General features: G+C 49.2%; 1 protein-coding gene across 1 annotated transcript in view; it reads right to left on the bottom strand.

The window, feature by feature from the left end:
- Nucleotides 1-14,018, bottom strand: part of ptpn9a (protein tyrosine phosphatase non-receptor type 9a) — a 50,241-nt gene extending 36,223 nt beyond the window's left edge. Inside the window, exon 1 of the mRNA XM_056281226.1 lies at nucleotides 13,497-14,018. Coding sequence (XP_056137201.1) covers nucleotides 13,497-13,529 — 33 coding nt within the window. The 5' untranslated portion in view covers nucleotides 13,530-14,018. The remainder of the gene's footprint in view (nucleotides 1-13,496) is intronic.
- Between the last annotated feature and the right edge of the window lie 9,971 nt (nucleotides 14,019-23,989).

Genomic DNA, 23,989 nt, shown 5'->3' with positions numbered 1-23,989 from the left:
AACTTCACTGATCCCCTCAGTATTGAGAAACCTGTTTTTTGTATTGAGAAACTTAACACTTTACTGAATCTTTTCTCTGAACTTCAACACAATCCAATCAGACAATCAATTAAACCTTCAAAAACCAAGCTATATAGAAGAAGAGGAGGAACTGTATTTGACTTGTGCTTTAGTTGTGCTTCAAGTTACTGTAGATAGTGTCAATTTTAGACTTGAGAAATGAAAAAAGAGTTGCACTTGTTAACTGTGAAGGAACTGGAGGTAGTGTCACTGGGTTTGAGAAGTTTGTTTATTGTGCAGGAGAGAGCCTTGGGGTTCGTGGAGCCAGAGTGTATGAGGTGTGAGTAGTAGGTGGACCGGGCTGTGATGACAGCGTCTTTGTATTGTTGAAGGTAGTCTGAGAGGCTTGGAGATTAACTTTTAAACCAGTTTTCTTGCAGAGTCTTTTGAGCTGGCACTTACGGGATTTCATTTGATGGAGTTCAGGGAGCTGAGTGTATGAATGAATCTGTTTTGGTTTTAACAGGGGCCAGCTGATCAAGGCAGGAGGAGAGTGTATCATTATAATACTTGACAAGATCAGAGGGATTATCAGACAGCAGGGGAGGGGAGGCAGACATTTTACTGGCAACAGAGGCAGAAAGAGCTGAGGGGGAGATAGAGTTGAGATTTCTGAAGGACGTGTGTTTGACTTTTGGGATGGGGATAGAGACGTCAATGTCCATGGTGATTGCCAGGTGGTCAGAGGTGTTGAGGCTAAGCCTGGAGAGCTGGTGTATTCTGAGACTAGTGGAGCAGACCAAATCCTAGATGTGACCATGACTGTGAGTGGGGAAGCTGACATGTTTGTGTGAAGTTGAAGCATTGCAGCAGTTCCAGGAATTCTATGGCAGATTTACAGTCAGTGTCATCAATGTGGATATTCAAATCACCCAGGGGGAGAATGGAAGGTAAGATGGCACAAAGCTGGGACAGAAAATCAGAGAAGTCAGACAGAAAGGAGGGGGGGGGTTTGGCTTGGGGGGCGGAAGATAATAGCAGTGACCAAGGGAGTGGGACCAGAGAGTTTGAAGGCAAGGTGTTCAAAAGAATAAGCGGCAGGACTGGAAATGATGGTTGTTTTAATGTCTTTCCTGTAAACAGCAGCAACACCACCTCTGCCCCTTAAGATGAGGTTTGTCAATGTGAATCCTGTGGGTGTGGTCTGCTTTAGTGAGAAAAAGTCCAGGGGGTTAAGCCAAGTTTCAATGAGGCAGAAGAAATCAAGATTATTGTCCGCTACAAAAATCATTCAGAATGAGGCTTTGTTATTGAGAGAACGAGTGTTAAACAAAACCAGTTTGAGATAACACTGTTTGTGATCAATTGTGAGGACTGAGGAAGGGGACGGAGATTGGACTGATTCATGTGTCGATTGTTGTGGTGACGGTGAGGGTACTGATGTCTGATGGTAATACAGTCAGGAATGGGAAGAGGTTGAACAGCAGTGTGATCATACCACAAGGGAGAGCTGGCATGAGCAAAAGGGGCAACAATCATTGTTGTGGGCAAAGAGGAAGAAGAGGATTCAAGAAGGCACACGTGGTTTGGATAATAAATGAATGAATGAACATGTATGATGTAAATAGTCAATCATGTGTAGAGGACAGAACAGTGTGCTGCAAATTAGCAGCAAGCATGCGACTACCTAGCATGTTCAGGTGAAGAGCGTCTCTTCTACACAGAGAGGAGCGTTCTCAGAACAAGTCAGAGTTGTGAATAAGAACAACATTGTGCACCATATTCACGGACTGGAGCCAGGAATGAGGGCTCAGAATTCTGCTAAAATGCCCCACACCCAGTGTGGGAATTGAGCCAGAAATAAAAGCGGTTTTTCCACAACTGTTGAGGAGATTTCAAAGATAGATAAAATCACCTTTTGTCAGCTGCTACTGCTGATGGGCAGTACTGTTGGAGCCAGCGTGGACTATTACTCTCACAACTGTTGGAAATGAATCAAGCAGTCGTGGGAGTTTCTCCAGGATGCCAGGAGTAGTGGCTCCAGGGAAGCAGTGTGCGCTGCATTTACAAAACGGATGTTTCGGCCTATGGAGTCCCCAATGATCAAGGTAGTGGTGGTGGTGGTGAGGGGACTGATTGACAGTGCTGCCAGAGTCAGTCTCGGAAGGGGATAAAAGTTGTTGGCCAAAGAAAGCAGCGTCGGGACGGCGTGACCAACCAGCCCGCATGCATATACATATCCTGGTTACTATGGTATGCTATTGAGAAACCACCTGACAATTAAAACGGTAAATGGATTGCATTTATAGAGTGCTTTGGTAGCTGTAACAGCCACTCAAAGCATTTTACAATCAATGAATGCCTCACATTCACCTACCCACACACACTCATACACTGACGGTGGTGTCAACCATGCAAGCTAACAACCAGATCATCAGGAGCAACTAGGGGTTAGGCGTCTTGCTCAAGGACACAATGGGCCTCATTCACTAATATGTGCATAGCAATGTTCTTACTTTTCTCGCAAAATAAGTGTGCACGCAAAATTACCGTCCGGTTCATAACACGTGCGCACTGGCCGATTTTGTTCTTGCCACATTGTGCAAGTTAGTGAATCAGAATCATTCTAAATAGACAAGCATGCTCCCGGTATTTGCAATTAGCATACAGCCACTCCCCATTTGTCTACATAAGGACGTACCGCTTGCCTAGAGGTGTACCATGGAGAAAGCAGTGAAGTTGTTGGAAGAAGAGAGACGCATGGCTCCTAAAGACAAACGGAAAGATTTTCACCAGAGAAGAAATTAAAACCATCGTGTCGGAGGTAGAAGCCAGAAAAGGCACACTTTCCTGTAGAGTTTCCCCTGGAGCGACAATGGATAAAACAAAACGAAGCTTGGGCCGCAATAACCGAGGCAGTAAATGTTGTGTCCCCTGAGATAAGGACTGTGGCTCAGGTAAAAAAGAAATGGTTTTATATTAAGGTTGATGCTAAAAAAAGAATAACAGACCAGAATAAAAAGAAGGAACACAGGTGGAAGACAAGGACCACCTGATCCGCCAGCCACCGCTACTGAAAACCTTTAACCATGTACATGCCACTAGTAACTATTTATACCAACTGACCACTTCACCAAGCTGCTTTCAGCAACACCACACACTGAGACCTGGAAATGGTCTTCATCTCTTTACTGCCGCTTTATTTTGGATCCTGTACGTAACGCATTACATTAATCATCATTAGTATTAGCTCGGGCGGCACGGTGGCGCAGTGGTTAGCACAGTCGCCTCACAGCAAGAAGGTTCTGGGTTCAAGCCCTGGGGTAGTCCAACCTTGGGGGTCGTCCTCTGTGTGGCGTCTGCATGTTCTCCCCACGTCTGCGCGGGTCTCCTCCCGCAGCCCAAAGACATGTAGGTCAGGTGAATCGGCCGTACTAAATTGCTGCTAGGTATGAATGTGTGTGTATGTTGGCCCTGTGTGATGTCCTGGCGGCCTGTCCAGGGTGTCTCCTGTGCAGGGTGCTGGAGCCTATCCCAGTGATAAGCGGTGCGAATAATGGATGGATGGCTAGTATTAGCTCTTACATTCTCAGCCTGTACGCGTCTTTAATCCTGCTCTACCTGCACCATGGAAACAGCATCACTCACTCATTGTGTCACCTGTAGTAATATTAGTGGTACCATAAGTGGCACATTACACCTCCTTGCACGTCTATTTTCCACTTACATGACTACAGTCAGCACTATCCTGAGAATATGCAAGTCTACATTTTGTTGTTTGTGTATATATGTTTTAAACAATGACAGTACAGTTGAAAGATAAAAACAAAAGAATCAAACTTTAACACTGGAGCTCGTCAGAGGAATCATCTGCCATGCTGACGTCTCAGGTCCTAAATACAATCTGCAAGATGAAATAACTCAAGAGCTTGAATCATTTGATCAAATGAATCACTGAGATGCTTACATGTGCTGACAGGACTTCCTGTTTAGCCACCCCATCCCACCCCCACCCTCCCACACACACAGTGAGCGGTCTTAAAGGCAACAGGAGAATAAAAGCTCACACTCAGAGTGAGGGGTCCTGCTCAGCGGTGGTGGGCCGCGGCGGACGGGAGCGACAGGAAGTGGGAATTCTGGGAACGCGTGGCTCTTCAGGAACACAAAAGGATCAGTGATGAGCGCTGCACCGTAAAGACAGGATGCCTCTGTGGATCCCATCCACCGCCTCCGCTCTGTTCATACGCCTTAACATGCAAACGGTGACGGGGGTCTGCAACTAACAGCACCGCCATCGCCTTCAATGCCGTTCTCACAGCAGCACTGACCTCTGTGTGTCTGAATTTCAGTCTGCATTTCTAAATTCCCAAATCTTACCCAACTCTCTGGTCTGTAAAGGAAACTAAACAAGGCATTCAAATGAACCGTGAGTCACGGCGATGTCGTGGTGTCAGTAACAAGGTCTGAATCCTCTGGACTGCAGAGAATGCAGGATATGGATGCAACAGCAGGATGTGGATGCAACAGCTCTAATGTGGCGTGTCTGTTATATCCTGTCAGTCTGTTTGATTGACTGGAGAAATCACTGACGCACGTGCACACTATTAATAAAATGAGCTGAATTTATACTGCCATTTTTCTACCAAGTTAAGCCCAATACTCTTCACATAATGACAAATGAGACAAGGATCCATATAAAACACAAAAGGAAACCAGTTCACACAATAATAATGGAGTTAAGTCAGCTGCCTCGGGGGCTTCAGAGCAACACAACATCCTGTCGCCGGACCCTCACTCAGTTACCAACCACAGTGAGAACTGCTTCAGGAATTAAACAGCGGGCATACAACACAAAATGTAGAACACCACAAATATGGATTCAGTTTCATTTGAAGTCGGTTTAAAAGACCAAACCTCTGGGCGTCTGAGTGGCATGGCGGTCTATTACGTTGCCTACCGACACGGGGATCGCCAGTTCGAATCCCCGTGTTGCCTCCGGCTTGGTCGGGCGTCCCTACAGACACAACTGGCCGTGTCTGCGGGTGGGAAGCCGGATATGGGTATGTGTCCTGGTCGCTGCACTAGCGCCTCCTCTGGTCAGTCGGGGCGCCTGTTCAGGGGGGGGGGGACTGGGGGGGAATAGCGTGATCCTCCCACGTGCTACGTCCCCCTGGTGAAACTCCTCACTGTCAGGTGAAAGGAAGCGGCTGGTGACTCCACATGTATGGGAGGAGGCATGTGGTAGTCTGCAGCCCTCCCCGGATCAGCAGAGGGGGTGGAGCAGAGACCGGGACGGCTCGGAAGGGTGGGGTAATTGGCCAAGTACAGTTGGGGAGAAAAAGGGCAAAAAACCCAAACCAGGATTTATTTCCTACATCATTCAAATATAAACTCTGAGGCTCCTCTGTAGACAGCATGTTAGTAAAGGGCATGGACACTGAGAAAACACCTGTACTGTGTACTACCTAGCATGTACTTGTACTGTGTACTACCTAGCATGTACTTGTACTGTGTACTATCTATCGTGTACTGTGAGATCCTTCGTGGTCAGAAAGCAGACTACTACACCTTCAGAACGGCAGTCAGGCTGGCGGCCCGACCGTCTCTTCTTCACGGTCGCAGCGTGGAGGTTTTCAGTTCTGTTTTGTTCTTTTGTTGGCAGGTCCCGTACACGGCAAACACAACTTCCTGTCAGGTGGCCATCAGGTCCACATGACGTTCCAGCATGTACGTCTCTGTGACAGCAGCCATTTCTCTCTACGCCTCAGCCACCCTGGCCTTTTAAGGAGAGGCTGTCGACCCGAGTCCCGGCTCGTTTGGTTTTTCCTGCACCTCCGCTTCCGCTGGACAGGAATCTGAGCTGGGATGGACAAGTTTGTTTTCCTGACAGCCGAGCGAGGAAGGTCGGCCCGGTCCATTCCTGGAAGATGCATAAATATTTGTCTGGCTTGTCCTCATCAGCGTGTGGTGACAGCCTTCTCCCTCCAGCTTCCCCCTTTTTATTCTGAAACCACTTCATCCCCGTTTACACTGCTGAATGTCAACTCAAACCCTCTCCACCCGCGGCTGGTTTCCATCATCCGTCTCCTCCGTCTGGTTTCTTTCTCGCTTGCTGACGTTACATAACGCCGCTGGCGCTTACGGCGTGAGGTCGTCACCATGCCGGTGCCACAGCGCTCAATACGCTATCGATCATTTTGCGATGGGAACGGCCCGCAGTTCTGACAGCAGCCGGGTACCAGAGCCGTTAATACTGACCGACACCTCCGATACCGGACACCTCCGTTTGGAGGATGAGGTGGTGTTTAGTGGAGGCCTGCTGGCGCCTTCATAAGATACTTACACAGTAGTAAACGATGATACTATATGATCATTAGGAATGCTGATATGACGACCAAGCAGGTAGAGACATTCATTGGTCGTTTCACTGAAACAGTGGAATAAGCTAAGAAAATGGTCTCACACACGGGGATCGCCGGTTCGAATCCCCGCGTTACCTCCGGTTTGGTAAGGCGTCCTTACAGACACAATTGGCCGTGTCTGCAGGTGGGAAGCCGGATGTGGGTATGTGCCCTGGAACTGCACTAGCGCCTCCTCTGGTCGGTCAGGGCACCTGTTCGGGGGAGGGCTGGGGGGATAGCATGATCCTCCCACGCGCTGCGTCCTGCTGGCGAAACTCCTCACTGTCAGGTGAAAACAGTGGCGCCCCCAGAAATCTTTCATAGGGGGGGCCAAATGGGGCCACTGAAAATGTTGGGGTGGCACACCAAAACCAAAGCCATGACTGAATTTCAGGAATTCTATCCTGCTGTTGCAGTGTACTGTATAGGCTAGTGGAGAACTGTCAGTATGAGAGTTAAGGAATCACTTACTGAAATACTTTGGTTTCTTATTTTTTACATTTAATGTTGCTAAATATCTGATGTGCACAGACTTATACCGGTACAGGTAACATTTTGAGCTCCACAACAGTTCTGTTTTAATGTGTTATGTACCTGTATATACTGTAACGTGTTAGACGAGTCATTGTTATATTGTATATGTCCAAAAATGAAAAACAAAACAAAAAAGCATAATCATGGTCAACAATATACATTTTCTTATAGCCTACTCACACCCTACTCATATCCCTGCTTTATTAGGCTACATTCATTTTATTAGGCTACATTAATTTCAATACAGCTTTATTCACCTGTTGCTAGATAGAAGCATATTCTGCATATGCGACTCGTGGCTGGGGGGAGGGCGGAGGGGCCAGGGATAGTATCAGGGTGGCCGTGGCCACCCCTTGGGGGCGCCACTGGGTGAAAAGAAGCGGCTGGTGACTCCACATGTATGGGAGGAGACATGTGGTAGTCTGCAGCCCTCCCCCAGATCGGCAGAGGGGGTGCAGCAGAGACCGGGACGGCTCAGAAGAGCGGGGTAATTGGCCAAATAGGGGGGAAGCCAAAAAACAAAACAAAACAGTGGAATAAGTTCAGAAAATGGTCTCACTTTACTGTAATGCAGCCTTGAAGACCAGGAAATGACAATATTTAAGTTCGATCAGCATGTTACCACAACACACCTGGTCTCAGATCAGTTTCAGATGAACGAGTGGTGGTGTCCAGCGCTGACCAGCCACCAGCCAAGTTCAAGTTTACTGAGACCCAAGATCACAACATTTAACAACACACATACTTATCATGAGTTACACTGAACTTTTTTGTTCTTTTTTTTTTTAAATTTCCCCCTTTTTTGGGGGGGGGGGGATCGGCCAACTGTGTCTGTAGGAGGCGCCCGACGAAGCCGGAGGTAACACGGGGATTCAAACCGGTGATCCCCATGTTGGTAGGAAACAGCATAGACTGCTACACTACCTGGACGCCCTAAACTGAACTGTTAAATCTACAGTAGTCAGAAGGTTAAGGTGGAGGGACTGAAACGTCTCCTAACCATCAGAAGGTCTCCGGCTGACCAGACGGAGGCGCGCTGACTCACACTGAACAGACCCTTCTCTTAGCAGATAAACCACCGACTCCGTGTTAATGAGCGCTGAATTAAGGAGCTCTACGCAGAACGGTTGAAGAGATAAGAGCCACGAGAAACGTCATTCCCAGGGCGTCCGGGCGGCGTGGCGAGCTAGTCCCTTGCCTACCAACACGGGGGTCGCTGGCTCGAATGTGGCCTCCAGCTTGGTCAGGCGTCCCTACAGACACAACTGGTGGGTGGGAAGCCGGATGTGGGTGTGTGTCCTGGTCGCTGCACTAGCGCCTCCTCTGGTCGGTCGGAGTACCTGTTCGGGACTGGGGGGAATAGCGTGATCCTCCCACGTGCTACGTCCCCCTGGTGAAACTCCTCACTCGCTTCTCAGGTGAAAAGAAGCGGCTGGTGACTCCACATGTATGGGAGGAGGCATGTGGTAGTCTGCAGCCCTCCCCGGATAAGCAGAGGGGGTGGAACAGCGACTGGGATGACTCAGGGGTAATTGGCCAGATACGATTGGGGAGAAAAGGGGGGCGGGTTAAAAAAAGAGAGTAAACGTAACGTAATGTAGATGTAGACTACATCTACATTACGTTACGTTATGCTGATGACACCCAGCTGATCTTGTCCTTTCCTCCTCTGACACCCAAGCAGAGACACGCATTGCTGCATGCTGGACTGACATCTTGGAGTGGATGGCGACACACCACCTGAAGGTTGCCCGCACCGAGACCTGGCCATCACCATGACAACACCGTGGTGAGGCCAGCTCGGACTGCGAGGAATCTGGGTGTGATCCTGGACGACCAACTGTCGTTTGCTGAAAACGTTGCATCGGTTGCTCGCTCCTGCAGATTTCTCCTCTATAACATCAGGAGGATTCGCCCATTCCTCACCGACGAGACGGCACAGGTGCTCATCCAGGCTCTGGTCATCTCCCGGCTGGACTACGGCAACTCCCTCCTTGCTGGCCCCCCGGCGTCGGCCATCAGACCTCTGGAGCTTGTTCAGAAAGCTGCAGCTCGTCTGGTGTTCAACCACCCTAAGTTCTCCCACACAACTCCCCTTCTCATGTCCCTACACTGGCTCCCAGGAGCTGCTCCTCACATCCAGTTTAAGACTCTGGTGCTGGCCTACAGGGCAGTGAAAGGAACAGCTCCTTCCTACCTCCAGGCCATGGTCAAGCCCTACACCCCCGCCCCACCACCTGGCTCTGCTGCCTCGGGACGCCTGGTTGCCCCGTCGCTCAGAGGCCCCTGCTGCCGATCAACCCGGTCCCGGCTCGGTTCTGTCCTGGCCCCACAGTGGTGGAATGAACTCCCCACTGATGTCAGGACAGCCGAGTCCTGCCCATCTTTCAGCGCAGGTTGAAAACTCACCTCTTTAAGAACTACTACCTTGTTACTTGTTCTTAGCACTTATTGTATTCACTCATTTTAAACACAAATCTCTTTCTTGTGCTTTTACTGTAGCACTGGTTTTGCTCTTAGATGCTTGTTTAGAGAGAAGATGCACTTATGACCTCTGATGACTAGTAGTTCTCCTGATCTCCTATGTTAAATGATGCTCTTATTGTAAGTCGCTTTGGATAAAAGCGTCGGCTAAATGACTGGAATGTCATGTCATGTCATGTCATGTCATGTAGACGGGGCAGGACTCCATACAGACCGAAGTGTGTGGGTGTGGAAGGGTTCGGGGCAGTTGGGGGCAGCGCTGGCTACAGACACAGTAAATACATTGGGTAAAGAGGCATCCAGGACCAGCCCTCCACCGTCCACCGTCTCACCGTCCCAGCGTCCATCTGATCCCAGACCAAGTGCTAACAATGTACTGCTATTCACAACAATGGGACCGCGGCTGCCAAGCGGTTCTTCACTTCACTCTCTGACCCATTTGGCAACGAGTCGATACCAAAACAGGAAGTCAATAATGCCCCCACCCCCACCCCATTACTTCCTGGGAGTCTCTCTCCCTCTCTCTCTCTCTCCCTCTCTCTCCCTCTCTCTCGCTTTTAACAGCTGTCTTTGGAACCAAGTTTACCATACTGCTGTAGGCTCCCAGGAGAGCACACACACACACACACACACACACACACACACACACACACACACACACACACACACACACACAGAGACACACACACAGGGCAGGCTGTGGATCTAATAAGAGCGTCCGGTACCCTTGCAGGGGTCCTGACCCACACAGGAAATGCAGGAGCCAGATAAGACGCTCTGCTGGCCAGATGACAAGAGGAAGACTGTCAGCCCAACAAGAGCGTCATTAACAGCAGAGAAGAAGAAAGAGAAGCAGAAGGAGAAGAAGAAGCAGTGAAAGCAGAATGCGCTTATTGAGATTAGACAAACATTTAAACTGGGCAGAGGCTCTCCGCTGGGGGGAGGGAAGCAAGGGGTTACAACAACACCAGCTTTAAGCTTTAAACCAGTCTCAGCTGCACTCTGGATCTGGTCTCTGATCCTCCTCCGTTTGGGCCACGTTGAAAACACACAAACTTCTGCTTGTTCATTATATCTGGCCTGCACCTATGATTATAGGTGCGCAAAAAAACCTTACCGTTGTTCAGTCTCAGCCGAACAAAGATGAACTCCTCTTCTTCCTGTACCAGCCATGCACCAACATCACTTGTCCACCGGCACCACATCACGTGTTGCATCATCCAACACGACCACCCATCCAATCCATTAGCTCTGCTGACGCTGCATATTTAGCCCATTAGTGTGGGTCCATGGGCAAAATAATTGAGGTGGAGAGTTTTTTCCACTATTACAGAAATATAGGCTCGAGTGTGGATGGATGGATGGATTGCACGTGCCAAAAATACAGTAAATCACGCCATTTTGCTTTTATTTATGACACGTTATTCAAGGTGTTGCTATAATATCCCATTATCCAAGCCTACCAGTATCGGTACTGGTGCATCCTATACAGAAGTAGTGTTGGATCCCCATCTTCCATCCATCCATTATCCAAGCTGCTTCTCCCCACCAGGGTGGCGGGGATGCCGGAGCCTATCCCAGCAGTCATTGGACGGCAGGCGGGGAGACACCCTGGACAGGCCGCCAGACCGTCACAGGGCCCTCTTTCAGCAGCTCAGATATATTCTGTATTTCAAGAGTCAACACCTCTCCCAGATCTTAAATCTCCTCACTAGATTTGAGGGTTTTGGTTGGTGTTCAGTATTATCAGATTATTGATGTTGACAGTCACGAAGAATAATCATCTCTAGAGTAACACAACATATTTACTGTGGGACCCAGTGGCGGCTGGCCAGTACAGGGCGCTGGGGCGCCGCCTCCTTCAAACATCAAGAGATGAAAATCTACTTAAACATTTTAAATATAATGTAGTTGTATGATGCAAATACTGATGAAATAAAGGGTTTGTCCGTCTGCAGCATTAAATATTGGTTCCATATGGTATTTGGTTGGTTCCTGTCTGAATACATATACTTCCTGGGTGGGTGAGGGGCGCCGGCCAAACCATACCTTATGTAAGCCCTCAAACTTGTGGCGAGCCGGTGACCTGAGGCTGCTGTCTGATTGGTCTCTTCAGATTTTCCAGGGGGCCCAGTTCTGCACACCCCAGGCACTCCCATTTTTATTGGCAGTGACTTGGTATTGTTTTAATGTTTTTTGATCTAATGTGATTGGACAGTTCTTGTGACTGTCAATCATGTTCACACCCACCATCACGCCTCGTCTCGCCTGTCAATCATCCACCATCTACGAGCCCTGATAAAATCTATAGGCTACATGGTCCTTCTTAATAACTCTGTGACTGAGTGGACATTAAAGCAGCTGTCAGGTGTGCTGCGCCAAGGTCAATTGCGCCCCCCCCCCCAAACATTTTTAGCACCAGCCGCCACTGGTGGGATCCCCATCTTCCAGCAGTAAAACGAACTCCACAGTTCAGGTTTAAACACGTCATCCACAAGATGAGCTAATTATTCCTTTATCTTAACTTTCCTCACTAGTTACTCAATCCAACGTGACAAATGAACTACTAGCATGACGTGTGGGTTAACGAGCAGCGTTGGTCCACCCCAGAAGGTCACGTTGGAGAGGATCCGTACTTCAGGCCGCGGTCTGCTCTCATCTGGTCCCATTGTAAAACGTGCGTTAGAGGGGGATTGTCGTGAGGGCCGGCGGCGTCTTGACACACTCCTTCCTGTAAAGCTTCCCCATCGTCTCCACACCGTGATTGTGTGAATGTGCCGAACCTTGGGCTGAATGTCACATCTCTAACGCTACAGAAGTAGTGTTGGATCCCCATCTTCCAGCAGTAAAACGAACGCCACACTTCAGGTCTAAACACGTCATCCATACGGTGAGTTCCTTTTTTTATCTTAACTTTCCTCCCAAGTTACTCAATCCAACACGGCAAATGAACTACTAGCATGACGTGTGGGTTAATGGGCAGTGTCTGTCCACCACAGAAGGTCACGTTGGAGAGGATCTGAGCTTCAGGCCCCGGTCTGCTCTCATCTGGTGCCACTGTAAAATGTGGGTTGGAGAGGACTGCGGAGAGGGCCGGCGGCATCCTGACACACTCCTTCCGGTAAAGCCTGCTCACCGTTTCCATGTCCTAACTGTGTGACTCCTCTCCAGGAGCAGTGTTGGATCCCCATCTTCCATCCATCCATCCATCCATCCATCCATCCATCCATGCATTATCCAAGCCGCTTCTCTCAATCGGGGTGGCGGGGATGCTGGAGCCTATCCCAGCAGCCATTGGGCGGCAGGCGGGGAGACCCCCTGGACAGGGCCCTATTTCAGCAGCTCAGATATATTCTGGATTTCCAGATTCAACACCTCTCCCAGATCTTCCATCTCCTCACTAGAGTGGAGGGTTTGGTTGGTGTTCAGTATGACTGATGTGGACGGTCATGAGGAAGAATGACCTCTAGAGTAAGGCCACATGCTTGCTGTGGGACCCCCATCTTCCGGTAGGGGAACCAACCCCCCAGTTCAGGTTTAAACGCTTCACCCACAAGACGAGTTCATTCTTCCCTTCTCCGAACTCTCCTCACCAGTCACTCAACCCGGCGGGCCCACCGAGCCGCTACTAGCATGACGCGTGGCTCAGCCAGCAGCCTCGGGCTCCGGGCCGCGGTCTGCTCGCTGTCCTCTGCTCCGCTTGTGAGGCGCGAGTGGGACCGGAAGGAGCGCGGCGAGGGCCGGCGGCGTCCTGACACGCTCCTTCCGGTGGAGCCCGCTCGCGCTCTCCGCGCCGTGACGCTGTGGCTCCGGGGCGGAACGGCCCACTTCTAGCCGAACCAGTTTCTTACTCGCGTTCAAGCCCCGAACTCCGCCAGCCCCGAACCCCACCAGCCCCGAGCCCCACCAGCCCCGAACCCCACCAGCCCCGAACCGCCGCCGCCGCCGAGTACACGCCGCGAAAAGCGACGCCACGAATTCCGAATCCCCCCGCTCACTGCGCCGCTCCGCGGTTCGTCCCTGCCCGGGGAGGGGGGGGGGAGAAGGGGGAGAAGGGGAGAGAGTTTTCGGGCCTACCTGTTCTTCCTCAGCGGACAGGCTGGCTGCCATCGTCCTCCTCCGTCGGGACGGGGGGGGGGGCTCCTCCGTGGAACGAGAGAAAACGCCGTCCGATCCTCCTCCCTCAGCCGGAGATGTGCTGTCCTGCGCGGGGCGCTTCACGTCAGAGACCCGGCTCCGTCCGGGCTGACGCGATGGAGGACTGGCTAGTTAGCCCCGACCTGCCATGAAAATACGAGGGGGGGGGGGGAGGGGGGAGGTCCGCTGTTGCCTAAACCACCGAGGAGCGACGGGAAAACCGAGACGAGTCCCGCAGCGACGAGGCTCTCCCACGGCCACTCTCATTCATCCGCATCCGACGGCCACGACCGGATTCATCCGCAACACGGACTCAAGTTTCTACCCCGAACGTCGCTTTTCCGTCGGCACAAACATTTTCTCTGCCCTCCTCCCCTCCCCTCCCCTTCCCTTCCTCCTCCTCCTCCTCCTCCTCCTGCTGCTGCCGCTGCCGCCGCCGCCGCCGCCGCGCTGCTGCTACTGCCGCTGCTCCCCCTGCTGGTCAGCCAGCGCATCGCATCGCCTCCGCCTCCATTCATAAAAAATGGCTTCAGCGCTGAGCGTACGTTCTGCGGCTCCCCCCCACCCCCCCACCCCCCGGTTTTATTTTACAGAAAAAAACGTTCAAAATACAACAAAATAAAGACATGTCCCAACGTTAGACCAGAGTTTGGGTTCTACGTTTACATACTGACATTTCTACTTATATTCTAAATTAAGAACAGGCTACGTAAATGCAACATGTTGCATGAAACCTCATTATTATATGTTGTAAATTGTAACCATATAAATGCGACGTATTAATGAAACCACTTGTTACGTGCATAAAGGGAAATGGTGCAAAAGAAACCGTTTGCTCTCTGTAGGCTTGACTGTGTATGTAAAGCAGAAAGACAAAGCAAGGGGGAACCTTAATGTGTGAGGGGTATGCAGGTTCAGCCACACGTCTGTTCATGGTCACATGCTTAAGCAGTATCCACGTTTACTGTTCCTGACGTCGTCTCCGTTGTGACGACATGAACACAACAGTTGTACTATTTCTACTGTTGTGGTCTGTTTTGGTAAAAAGTTACATCTGTATTACTTCCCGTCACATGCAACGTATCTGATTGTAACGTTATGACAAAACAGAAATGAAGTTCTTGGAGGGGAATTTTTTTCTCTCATAAAAATGGCACAAAAACAACAACAACAACAACAACAACAACAGCAATCATTTCTATTCACAGACTCACCTTTTGTTTAGGTAGAGTTTTGGGGGTTTCTGAAAGATAAGTGTCTTTACATGTGTTGCTTATCCCTGGTTGTGTTATTGTCGGCATGTTGCTTAACTGGTACTATTACTGATGTAGAGGACCTTACAAATAAAATACAATAAGTCCTCCAAACGAAGGTTCGGGAAAGGCCAGACAGACCCAGAGAAGAATGAGCTTTACTTCATGGCTTGCCCCCCCCCCCCAACACACACACACACACACTCACACACACTCAGACACACCCACACACTCACACACAAACACACACACACACACACACTCACACACACGCACACACACTCAGACAACGAACAGGATCGGAAGTTTATGTGACACAAAAACAAAGAAAAAAAGAGCAAGATTTGTATTTCAGTAACTCTTCCACCAGATCTCATGACGTGTGTAAATGACCCGACATCTGTGTCGCGTTCGAGGTCTGAGGAGCGAGAAACTTGTAACTTCCGGTGTGACTCCGTGTTTTGTGTTGGCGTGGTTTCTCCGTGTTTCGGCCCATTGCGCTGCTCGTCCCTTAACCTTGTGAGCAGCGACACAACCTGACGACAAAACGAGGAATAACTGTAAATAGCCAAGCGTGAGAAAGCACACAGGAAAGAGGGCGTGGATAACAATAGATTTCCTGTCAGCGCTCTGACGTCACAAGGCGCGACGCGATTGGCCGATGCGAGCCCCGCCCCCTCCGCGGTGACCCCCGACGGAAGGCCCGAAGCTCGAAGTCGTTCAGAGAAGTGCTGATTTCTCTTGTTGGGTTATTCATTAAGAGGAACTGACTCATTTCAGCCAGCAGTGTTCCAGGGGAACACGTTGGGATTGTGTTCTGCTTTCATGACACTATGCATGTGTTAATACCATCATTGTTTTGTTGTTGTTGTTGTTGTTGTTGTTGTTGTTGCTGCCGCTCTCTCCATTCTGAAGAGGTTGACAGGGACCTTGTGAAAAGCCTCATGGAAATGTTCTCTTCTTCTGAGGCGATCAAAGCGAACACGTCTTCACCTGAGTAACGCGGGCACCTAAACACACAAAACATGTTAGACTCGATCTGAGTGCTCGCTACACTCCAGATTTCGGTCACAACAGGATGATTTAACCAAAGTATTTCCCTGTGAACACTCACTAGCCACGCTACGCCGCTGTTTTCGGCGCGAGAGTGCAGGGAAAGTTGCAACAGAGGCAAAATTGCAGTTTTCTTAGAAACCCCGTGACAAGATTTCCTGAAAATACACCGGCCTTCATGACTCTGCGTGTGTGTGTGTGTGTGTGTGTGTGTGTGTGTGTGTGTGTGTGTGTGTGTGTGTGTGTGTGTGTATGCGTGTGTGTGTGTGTGACACGGAGGGCTGTGAATGTGTCTGTGGCCTCACAGGTGCACAGTTCCTGGAAAGTGATTGGGGATGACTAATAGCTGAATTCTCGCTCTAACCACATGTCTGATTTGAATCATGTTAAAGGCATTCTCAGTTCAGAGGCAACGAACTACTCAAAAACCACCAGCCTGCTCGCAATGTGAGCATGCCGGCCATTGCCCTGCAGAGGTACAGGGTTCAAGTGGTTTTGACGCTGAGCAGAACTTTGGTACAACGTCTTAAAGCGTTGACCGCGGGTGAACCTGGAGCAGCGACACAGAAGCAAGGCTGAATAGGTCCCTATAATAGATCGGGGGAAATCTTCTTATTTTTGTCTCCTGGTGCCTTAGGTAACGTATGGAAAATTCAAACTATTTTCTTAAAATTCAAACTATTCTAAACAGGAAGTGTGTTGTCACTTCCTGTTTAGAATAGTGACGCGCTTGTGAACTTGCGAGTTCGTTGTTCAAGAACACCTAGCAAGAAGGTTCTCCCCAAGGACACGAAGCCTTTCTTTGCGGCCTTCGGTTCGAGAGAGAGCAGGAATTTCCTCGCTTTTTACATTTTTTTATTCTAAATGTGCAGCACCGATACGACCACACCTTTGGGTTTTGGTAAACTGGTTTCCTCTACTTGTTTGCTCTGAAATGAAACATGACCGAAGACCTGGACATAAAAGCAAAGCTGCAGACTTTTGGTTGGTGGCAGTATTTATAACTATCCCCACTCCATTCATTTTGCTTAAAGGTCTACGAGAACTAAACACAGGTGAGAAAACAACTTTCCCAAGACCCGAGGTTTCCTCCCTCGCTGAAGAGCTTATGTAGTGCGGATCCAGTGACCCGAGGGCAGTTGTCTTCTGGTTGGAGACATGAAGGAGTCAGAGTTAAACCCCGGGTGCAGTTGTCTTCTGGTTGGGGGCATGAAGGAGTTCTGAGTTAAACCCTGAGTGCAGTTGTCTTCTGGTTGGGGACATGAAGGAGTCAGAGTTAAACCCCAGGTGCAGTTGTCTTCTGGTTGGGGACATGAAGGAGTCAGAGTTAAACCCTGAGTGCAGTTGTCTTCTGGTTGGGGACATGAAGGAGTCAGAGTTAAACCCCGAGTGCATTTGTCTTCTGGTTGGGGACATGAAGGAGTTCAGAGTTAAACCCCGAGTGCAGTTGTCTTCTGGTTGGGGACATGAAGGAGTCAGAGTTAAACCCCAAGTGCAGTTGTCTTCTGGTTGGGGACATGAAGGAGTCAGAGTTAAACCCCAGGTGCAGTTGTCTTCTGGTTGGGGACATGAAGGAGTTCAGAGTTAAACCCCAGGTGCAGTTGTCTTCTGGTTGGGGACATGAAGGAGTTCAGAGTTAAACCCCGAGTGCAGTTGTCTTCTGGTTGGGGACATGAAGGAGTTCAGAGTTAAACCCCGAGTGCAGTTGTCTTCTGGTTGGGGACATGAAGGAGTTCAGAGTTAAACCCCAGGTGCAGTTGTCTTCTGGTTGGGGACATGAAGGAGTTCAGAGTTAAACCCCGAGTGCAGTTGTCTTCTGGTTGGGGACATGAAGGAGTTCAGAGTTAAACCCCAGGTGCAGTTGTCTTCTGGTTGGGGACATGAAGGAGTTCAGAGTTAAACCCCAAGTGCAGTTGTCTTCTGGTTGGGGACATGAAGGAGTTCAGAGTTAAACCCCAAGTGCAGTTGTCTTCTGGTTGGGGACATGAAGGAGTTCAGAGTTAAACCCCGAGTGCAGTTGTCTTCTGGTTGGGGACATGAAGGAGTTCAGAGTTAAACCCCAAGTGCAGTTGTCTTCTGGTTGGGGACATGAAGGAGTTCAGAGTTAAACCCCGAGTGCAGTTGTCTTCTGGTTGGGGACATGAAGGAGTTCAGAGTTAAACCCCGAGTGCAGTTGTCTTCTGGTTGGGGACATGAAGGAGTTCAGAGTTAAACCCCGAGTGCAGTTGTCTTCTGGTTGGGGACATGAAGGAGTTCAGAGTTAAACCCCAGGTGCAGTTGTCTTCTGGTTGGGGACATGAAGGAGTTCAGAGTTAAACCCCAAGTGCAGTTGTCTTCTGGTTGGGGACATGAAGGAGTTCAGAGTTAAACCCCAAGTGCAGTTGTCTTCTGGTTGGGGACATGAAGGAGTTCAGAGTTAAACCCCAGGTGCAGTTGTCTTCTGGTTGGGGACATGAAGGAGTTCAGAGTTAAACCCCGAGTGCAGTTGTCTTCTGGTTGGGGACATGAAGGAGTTCAGAGTTAAACCCCGAGTGCAGTTGTCTTCTGGTTGGGGACATGAAGGAGTTCAGAGTTAAACCCCGAGTGCAGTTGTCTTCTGGTTGGGGACATGAAGGAGTTCAGAGTTAAACCCCAGGTGCAGTTGTCTTCTGGTTGGGGACATGAAGGAGTTCAGAGTTAAACCCCAAGTGCAGTTGTCTTCTGGTTGGGGACATGAAGGAGTTCAGAGTTAAACCCCGAGTGCAGTTGTCTTCTGGTTGGGGACATGAAGGAGTTCAGAGTTAAACCCCAGGTGCAGTTGTCTTCTGGTTGGGGACATGAAGGAGTTCAGAGTTAAACCCCGGGTGCAGTTGTCTTCTGGTTGGGGACATGAAGGAGTTCAGAGTTAAACCCCGAGTGCAGTTGTCTTCTGGTTGGGGACATGAAGGAGTTCAGAGTTAAACCCCAAGTGCAGTTGTCTTCTGGTTGGGGACATGAAGGAGTTCAGAGTTAAACCCCGAGTGCAGTTGTCTTCTGGTTGGGGACATGAAGGAGTTCAGAGTTAAACCCCAGGTGCAGTTGTCTTCTGGTTGGGGACATGAAGGAGTTCAGAGTTAAACCCCGGGTGCAGTTGTCTTCTGGTTGGGGACATGAAGGAGTTCAGAGTTAAACCCCGGGTGCAGTTGTCTTCTTGTTGGGGACATGAAGGAGTTCAGAGTTAAACCCCAAGTGCAGTTGTCTTCTGGTTGGGGACATGAAGGAGTTCAGAGTTAAACCCCGGGTGCAGTTGTCTTCTGGTTGGGGACATGAAGGAGTTCAGAGTTAAACCCCAAGTGCAGTTGTCTTCTGGTTGGGGACATGAAGGAGTTCAGAGTTAAACCCCGAGTGCAGTTGTCTTCTTGTTGGGGACATGAAGGAGTCAGAGTTAAACCCCGAGTGCAGTTGTCTTCTGGTTGGGGACATGAAGGAGTTCAGAGTTAAACCCCAAGTGCAGTTGTCTTCTGGTTGGGGACATGAAGGAGTTCAGAGTTAAACCCCGAGTGCAGTTGTCTTCTGGTTGGGGACATGAAGGAGTTCAGAGTTAAACCCCGGGTGCAGTTGTCTTCTTGTTGGGGACATGAAGGAGTTCAGAGTTAAACCCCGGGTGCAGTTGTCTTCTGGTTGGGGACATGAAGGAGTTCAGAGTTAAACCCCGGGTGCAGTTGTCTTCTTGTTGGGGACATGAAGGAGTTCAGAGTTAAACCCCGGGTGCAGTTGTCTTCTTGTTGGGGACATGAAGGAGTTCAGAGTTAAACCAGGCAAAGCAGCACATGCGTCTCTCCTGATGACGACCACTTTCCATCCACCTCATCACGTAGCTGCCAGTTAGCAGGTTCTGCTAAATCCTGCTGACGAGGAACCGTGAGAGGGACACAAGTCATGGCCCAGTGTGTGTCAGACGGTCACATACTGTGTCATCTATGGCAGGTCTGTCGTAGCCGAGTGGCTCGTCCACAATCCGACTTGGTGAGCTGAAGTCAGTGAAACAAGTCTGGTGATGGAAGTCATAGCTCTGGTTTTGTTATTCTCTATCCAGTTTTCATCAACGTTATTTTCAGTGTTGGCTTTGACAAAGTGGTTGAGCCCCTTTTAACACAGTGGATGTTTAGAACAATACGCCAGTTGTTCTGTGGTACACAAAGCTTCTATACGTTGTGTTTCGTTTTTAACAGGACGGTCATTATGACCGTTTTGGATTTTATAAGTTTAATAACTTTGTGGGGGGGGGGAAGACACAGACCCGCCGCTCCCTGAATGCTCTTAAAATTGCGCATATTTGCAATAAAAACGAATTTTAGACCAACTGCACAAAAAGTTATAAGATCTAGCTAAAACGACCATGAGCGGTCAAAATGACCGCCCGTAAATTGCGCGTGATGGTGCGCAACTACTATTTATGACGTGTGTTGGTGGCGTCATTTCCGGTGTGAAGTTCGTTGCTGTGTCCTGGAAACACACTAGCGCCCTCCAGTGGAGAGAAATAGTCTAAACTTGGTGTGTGATGATGTCCAGCACGTCTGGTTACAGACGCAGCATGACTACCACCGAGGCGCTGCAGTGTTTACAGGCGCTGGACAGCGGCCATTTTGAATTGTTTGAAAAATAGTATTAAAGTTGTTAAAATGTTAATTTTGGTGTCAGTTAGTTTCTTAACAGACACACTAACACATGTAATGCATTAATATCTCAGCTGGGTATTTATCTTGACACAATATAGCGTTTAAAAATAGCGGCGGTCAAAGTGACCGCCCGCGGTCGTTCTAGTAGTCTTTAAGTCCCGGTCGTTGTTTGGGACTGTTCCTATGTTTATTTTCAGTTCTTTTTTAACATGTCACGTTTTAAAGGCCTTGTTACGTTTGTTAGATTAGCAACATGTGTTTCCGTTTTGTTTTTCAGGGAATATTTTCACTTTTTCAATTTTGCTATTCGAGTTGCACCATGTCTCTCTGAAGTTTAACTTGTTTAACGGTAGTATTATACTTGCTAAAATGTTAATGTTGGTGTCAGTTACTTTCATAACAGACATACTGACACATGTAATGCATTGACATCTCAGCTGGGTATTTATCTTGACAGAATATAGAGTTTAACACCGGCCGTCAATTTGACCGCCCATGGTGGTCTGAGGTAGGAGTGAGACCCCGGTGGAGGAGGTCCCGGGTGATGCCGTCGCGTCCGATGACACGTGTCCTGTCACGTGAGCCACGAGCACGTGCCAGAGACGGACGTTTCTTGATGTGCCTCATTTATTAAATGGCGAGGCGGAGCTGAGCCGCAGTGTCCTGTCCGGGAAGAACCTCTTTCAAGGTGCTACCTGCCATACTCAGCACCGGCATCTTGGACCGGACCAACCCAACCCAACCCAACCCAACCCCCCCCCTCTGCATTCTTGGCTATCATTTCATTCCAGTAACCCATTAAGCTAGCTAAGGAGGTAGGTATTCCTTCTATCTGCTGAGTGACCTAAACCCATGCAGCTAGCTAGCTGTCCTGCTAACGCTAGCTACCTCACACACGCACACACACACACACACACACACACACACACACACACACACACACACACACACACAGGGAGTGTGACTTCATTCTCTGCTCAGGACGCCATTACTCCATGTCTCTTTACACAGCAAATAGTTGTTTGTTGCTATATTAATGTTCGAAATCTCGTGTGTCTTCTTCCGGCTGCTCCCGTTAGGGGGCGCCACAGCGGATCCTCCGTTTCCATCTCTTCCTGTCCTCTGCATCTTCCTCTGTCACACCAGCCACCTGCATGTCCTCCCTCACCACACCCATAAACCTCCTCTTTGGCCTTCCTCTTCTCCTCTTCCCTGGCAGCTCCATATTCAGCATCCTTCTCCCAGTATACCCAGCATCTCTCCTTCACACATGTCCAAACCATCTCCATCTTGTCTCTCTTGCTTTGTCTCCAAACCGTCCAACCTGAGCTGTCCCTCTAATATACTCCTTCCTAATCCTGTCCTTCTTCATCACTCCCAATGAAAATCTTATCATCTTCATCTCTGCCCCCTCCAGCTCCTCCTCCTGTCTTTTCATCAGTGCCACTGTCTCCAAACCATACAACATAGCTGGTCTCACTACCATCTTGTAAACCTTCCCTTTAACTCTTGCTGGTACCCTTCTGTCACACATCACTCCTGACACTCTTCTCCACCCACTCCACCCTGCCTGCACTCTCTTCTTCACCTCTCTCCTGCACTCCTCGTTACTTTGGACAGTTGACCCCAAGTATTTAAACTCATACACCTTCACCACCTCTACTCCTTCCATCCTCACCAGTCTACTGTCCTCTCTCTCATTCACACATATGTACTCCATCTTGCTGCTACTGACTTTACTCTTCTCTCCGGTGCATACCTCCACCTCTCCAGGTTCTCCTTAACCTGCACCCTACTCTCACTACACATCACAATGTCATCCGCGAACATCATCGTCCACGGAGACTCCTGCTGATCTCGTCCGTCAACCTGTCCATCACATTTGCAAACAAGAGCTGGACAGCTCAGTAGGTAACAGCTTTACCGCCGGGGATCTTGTCCTGGTTGGGACAAGTATCCAGTAAAAGTCCATGGCTTAGACTCCTAATGCTATACAAGCCAAACATCTCTCTAATGTCTGCTGCTTTGGATAAAAGCGTCTGCTAAATGAAACTGTAAACAAAATAAAGAAAGAGAAAAAAAACCTAAGCAACGACTCAGAGCTGATCCTTGATGTAACCCCACCTCCACCATGAACCCATTCGTCATTCCAACCACACACCTCACCACTGTCACACTGCCCTCATACATATCCTGCACCACTCCTTCGTTCTTCTCTGCCACTCCCAACTTCCTCATACAATACCACACCTCCTCTCTCGGCACCCTGTCATATGCTTTCTGTAAATCCACAAAGACCCAACGTGACTCCTTCTGGCCTTCTCTATACTTCTCCATCAACATTCTCAAAGCAAACATCACATCTGTGGTGCTCTTTCCTGGCATGAAACCATACTGCTGCTGCTGATCATCACCTCTCCTCTTAACCTAGCTTCTATTACTCTTTCCCATATCTTCATGCTGTGGCTGATCACCACCTCTCCTCCTCTTAACCTAGCTTCTATTACTCTTTCCCATATCTCCATGCTGTGGCTGATCATCACCTCTCCTCCTCTTAACCTAGCTTCTATCACTCTTTCCCATATCTTCATGCTGTGGCTGATCATCACCTCTCCTCTTAACCTAGCTTCTACTACTCTTTCCCATATCTTCATGCTGTGGCTGATCATCACCTCTCCTCTTAACCTAGCTTCTATTACTCTTTCCCATATCTTCATGCTGTGGCTGATCATCACCTCTCCTCTTAACCTAGCTTCTATCACTCTTTCCCATATATTCATGCTGTGGCTGATCACCACCTCTCCTCTTAACCTAGCTTCTATTACTCTTTCCCATATCTTCATGCTGTGGCTGATCACCACCTCTCCTCTTAACCTAGCTTCTATTACTCTTTCCCATATCTCCATGCTGTGGCTGATCACCACCTCTCCTCTTAACCTAGCTTCTATTACTCTTTCCCATATCTCCATGCTGTGGCTGATCACCACCTCTCCTCTTAACCTAGCTTCTATTACTCTTTCCCATATCTTCATGCTGTGGCTGATCAACTTTATACCTCTGTAGTTGTTACAGTTCTGCACATCGCCCTTGTTCTGGAAAATCGGTACCAGTATGCTTCTTCTCCACTCCTCAGGCATCCTCTCACTTTCCAAGATTGTGTTAAACAATCTAGTTAAAAACCCCACTGCCATCTCTCCTAAACACCTCCATGCCTCCACAGGTATGTCATCAGGACCAACTGCCTTTCCACTCTTCATCCTCTTCATAGCTGCCCTCACTTCCTCCTTGCTAATCCACATTTCCTGATTCACTATCCCCACATCATCCAACCCTCTCTCTCTTTCTTCATCTATCACTCTCTCAGAGTACTCCTTCCACCTTCTCAACATACTCTCCTCACTTGTCAGCACATTTCCATCTCTATCCTTCATCACCCTAACCTGCTGCACATCCTTCCCAGCTCGGTCCCTCTTTCTAGCCAATCGGTGCA

The sequence above is a fragment of the Lampris incognitus genome, chromosome 6 (genome assembly GCF_029633865.1).
Source record: "Lampris incognitus isolate fLamInc1 chromosome 6, fLamInc1.hap2, whole genome shotgun sequence".
Taxonomy (NCBI): Eukaryota; Metazoa; Chordata; class Actinopteri; order Lampriformes; family Lampridae; genus Lampris; species Lampris incognitus.
The sequence above is the reverse complement of the archived record's forward strand: the minus strand, read 5'-3'. Positions and strand labels throughout refer to the sequence as shown.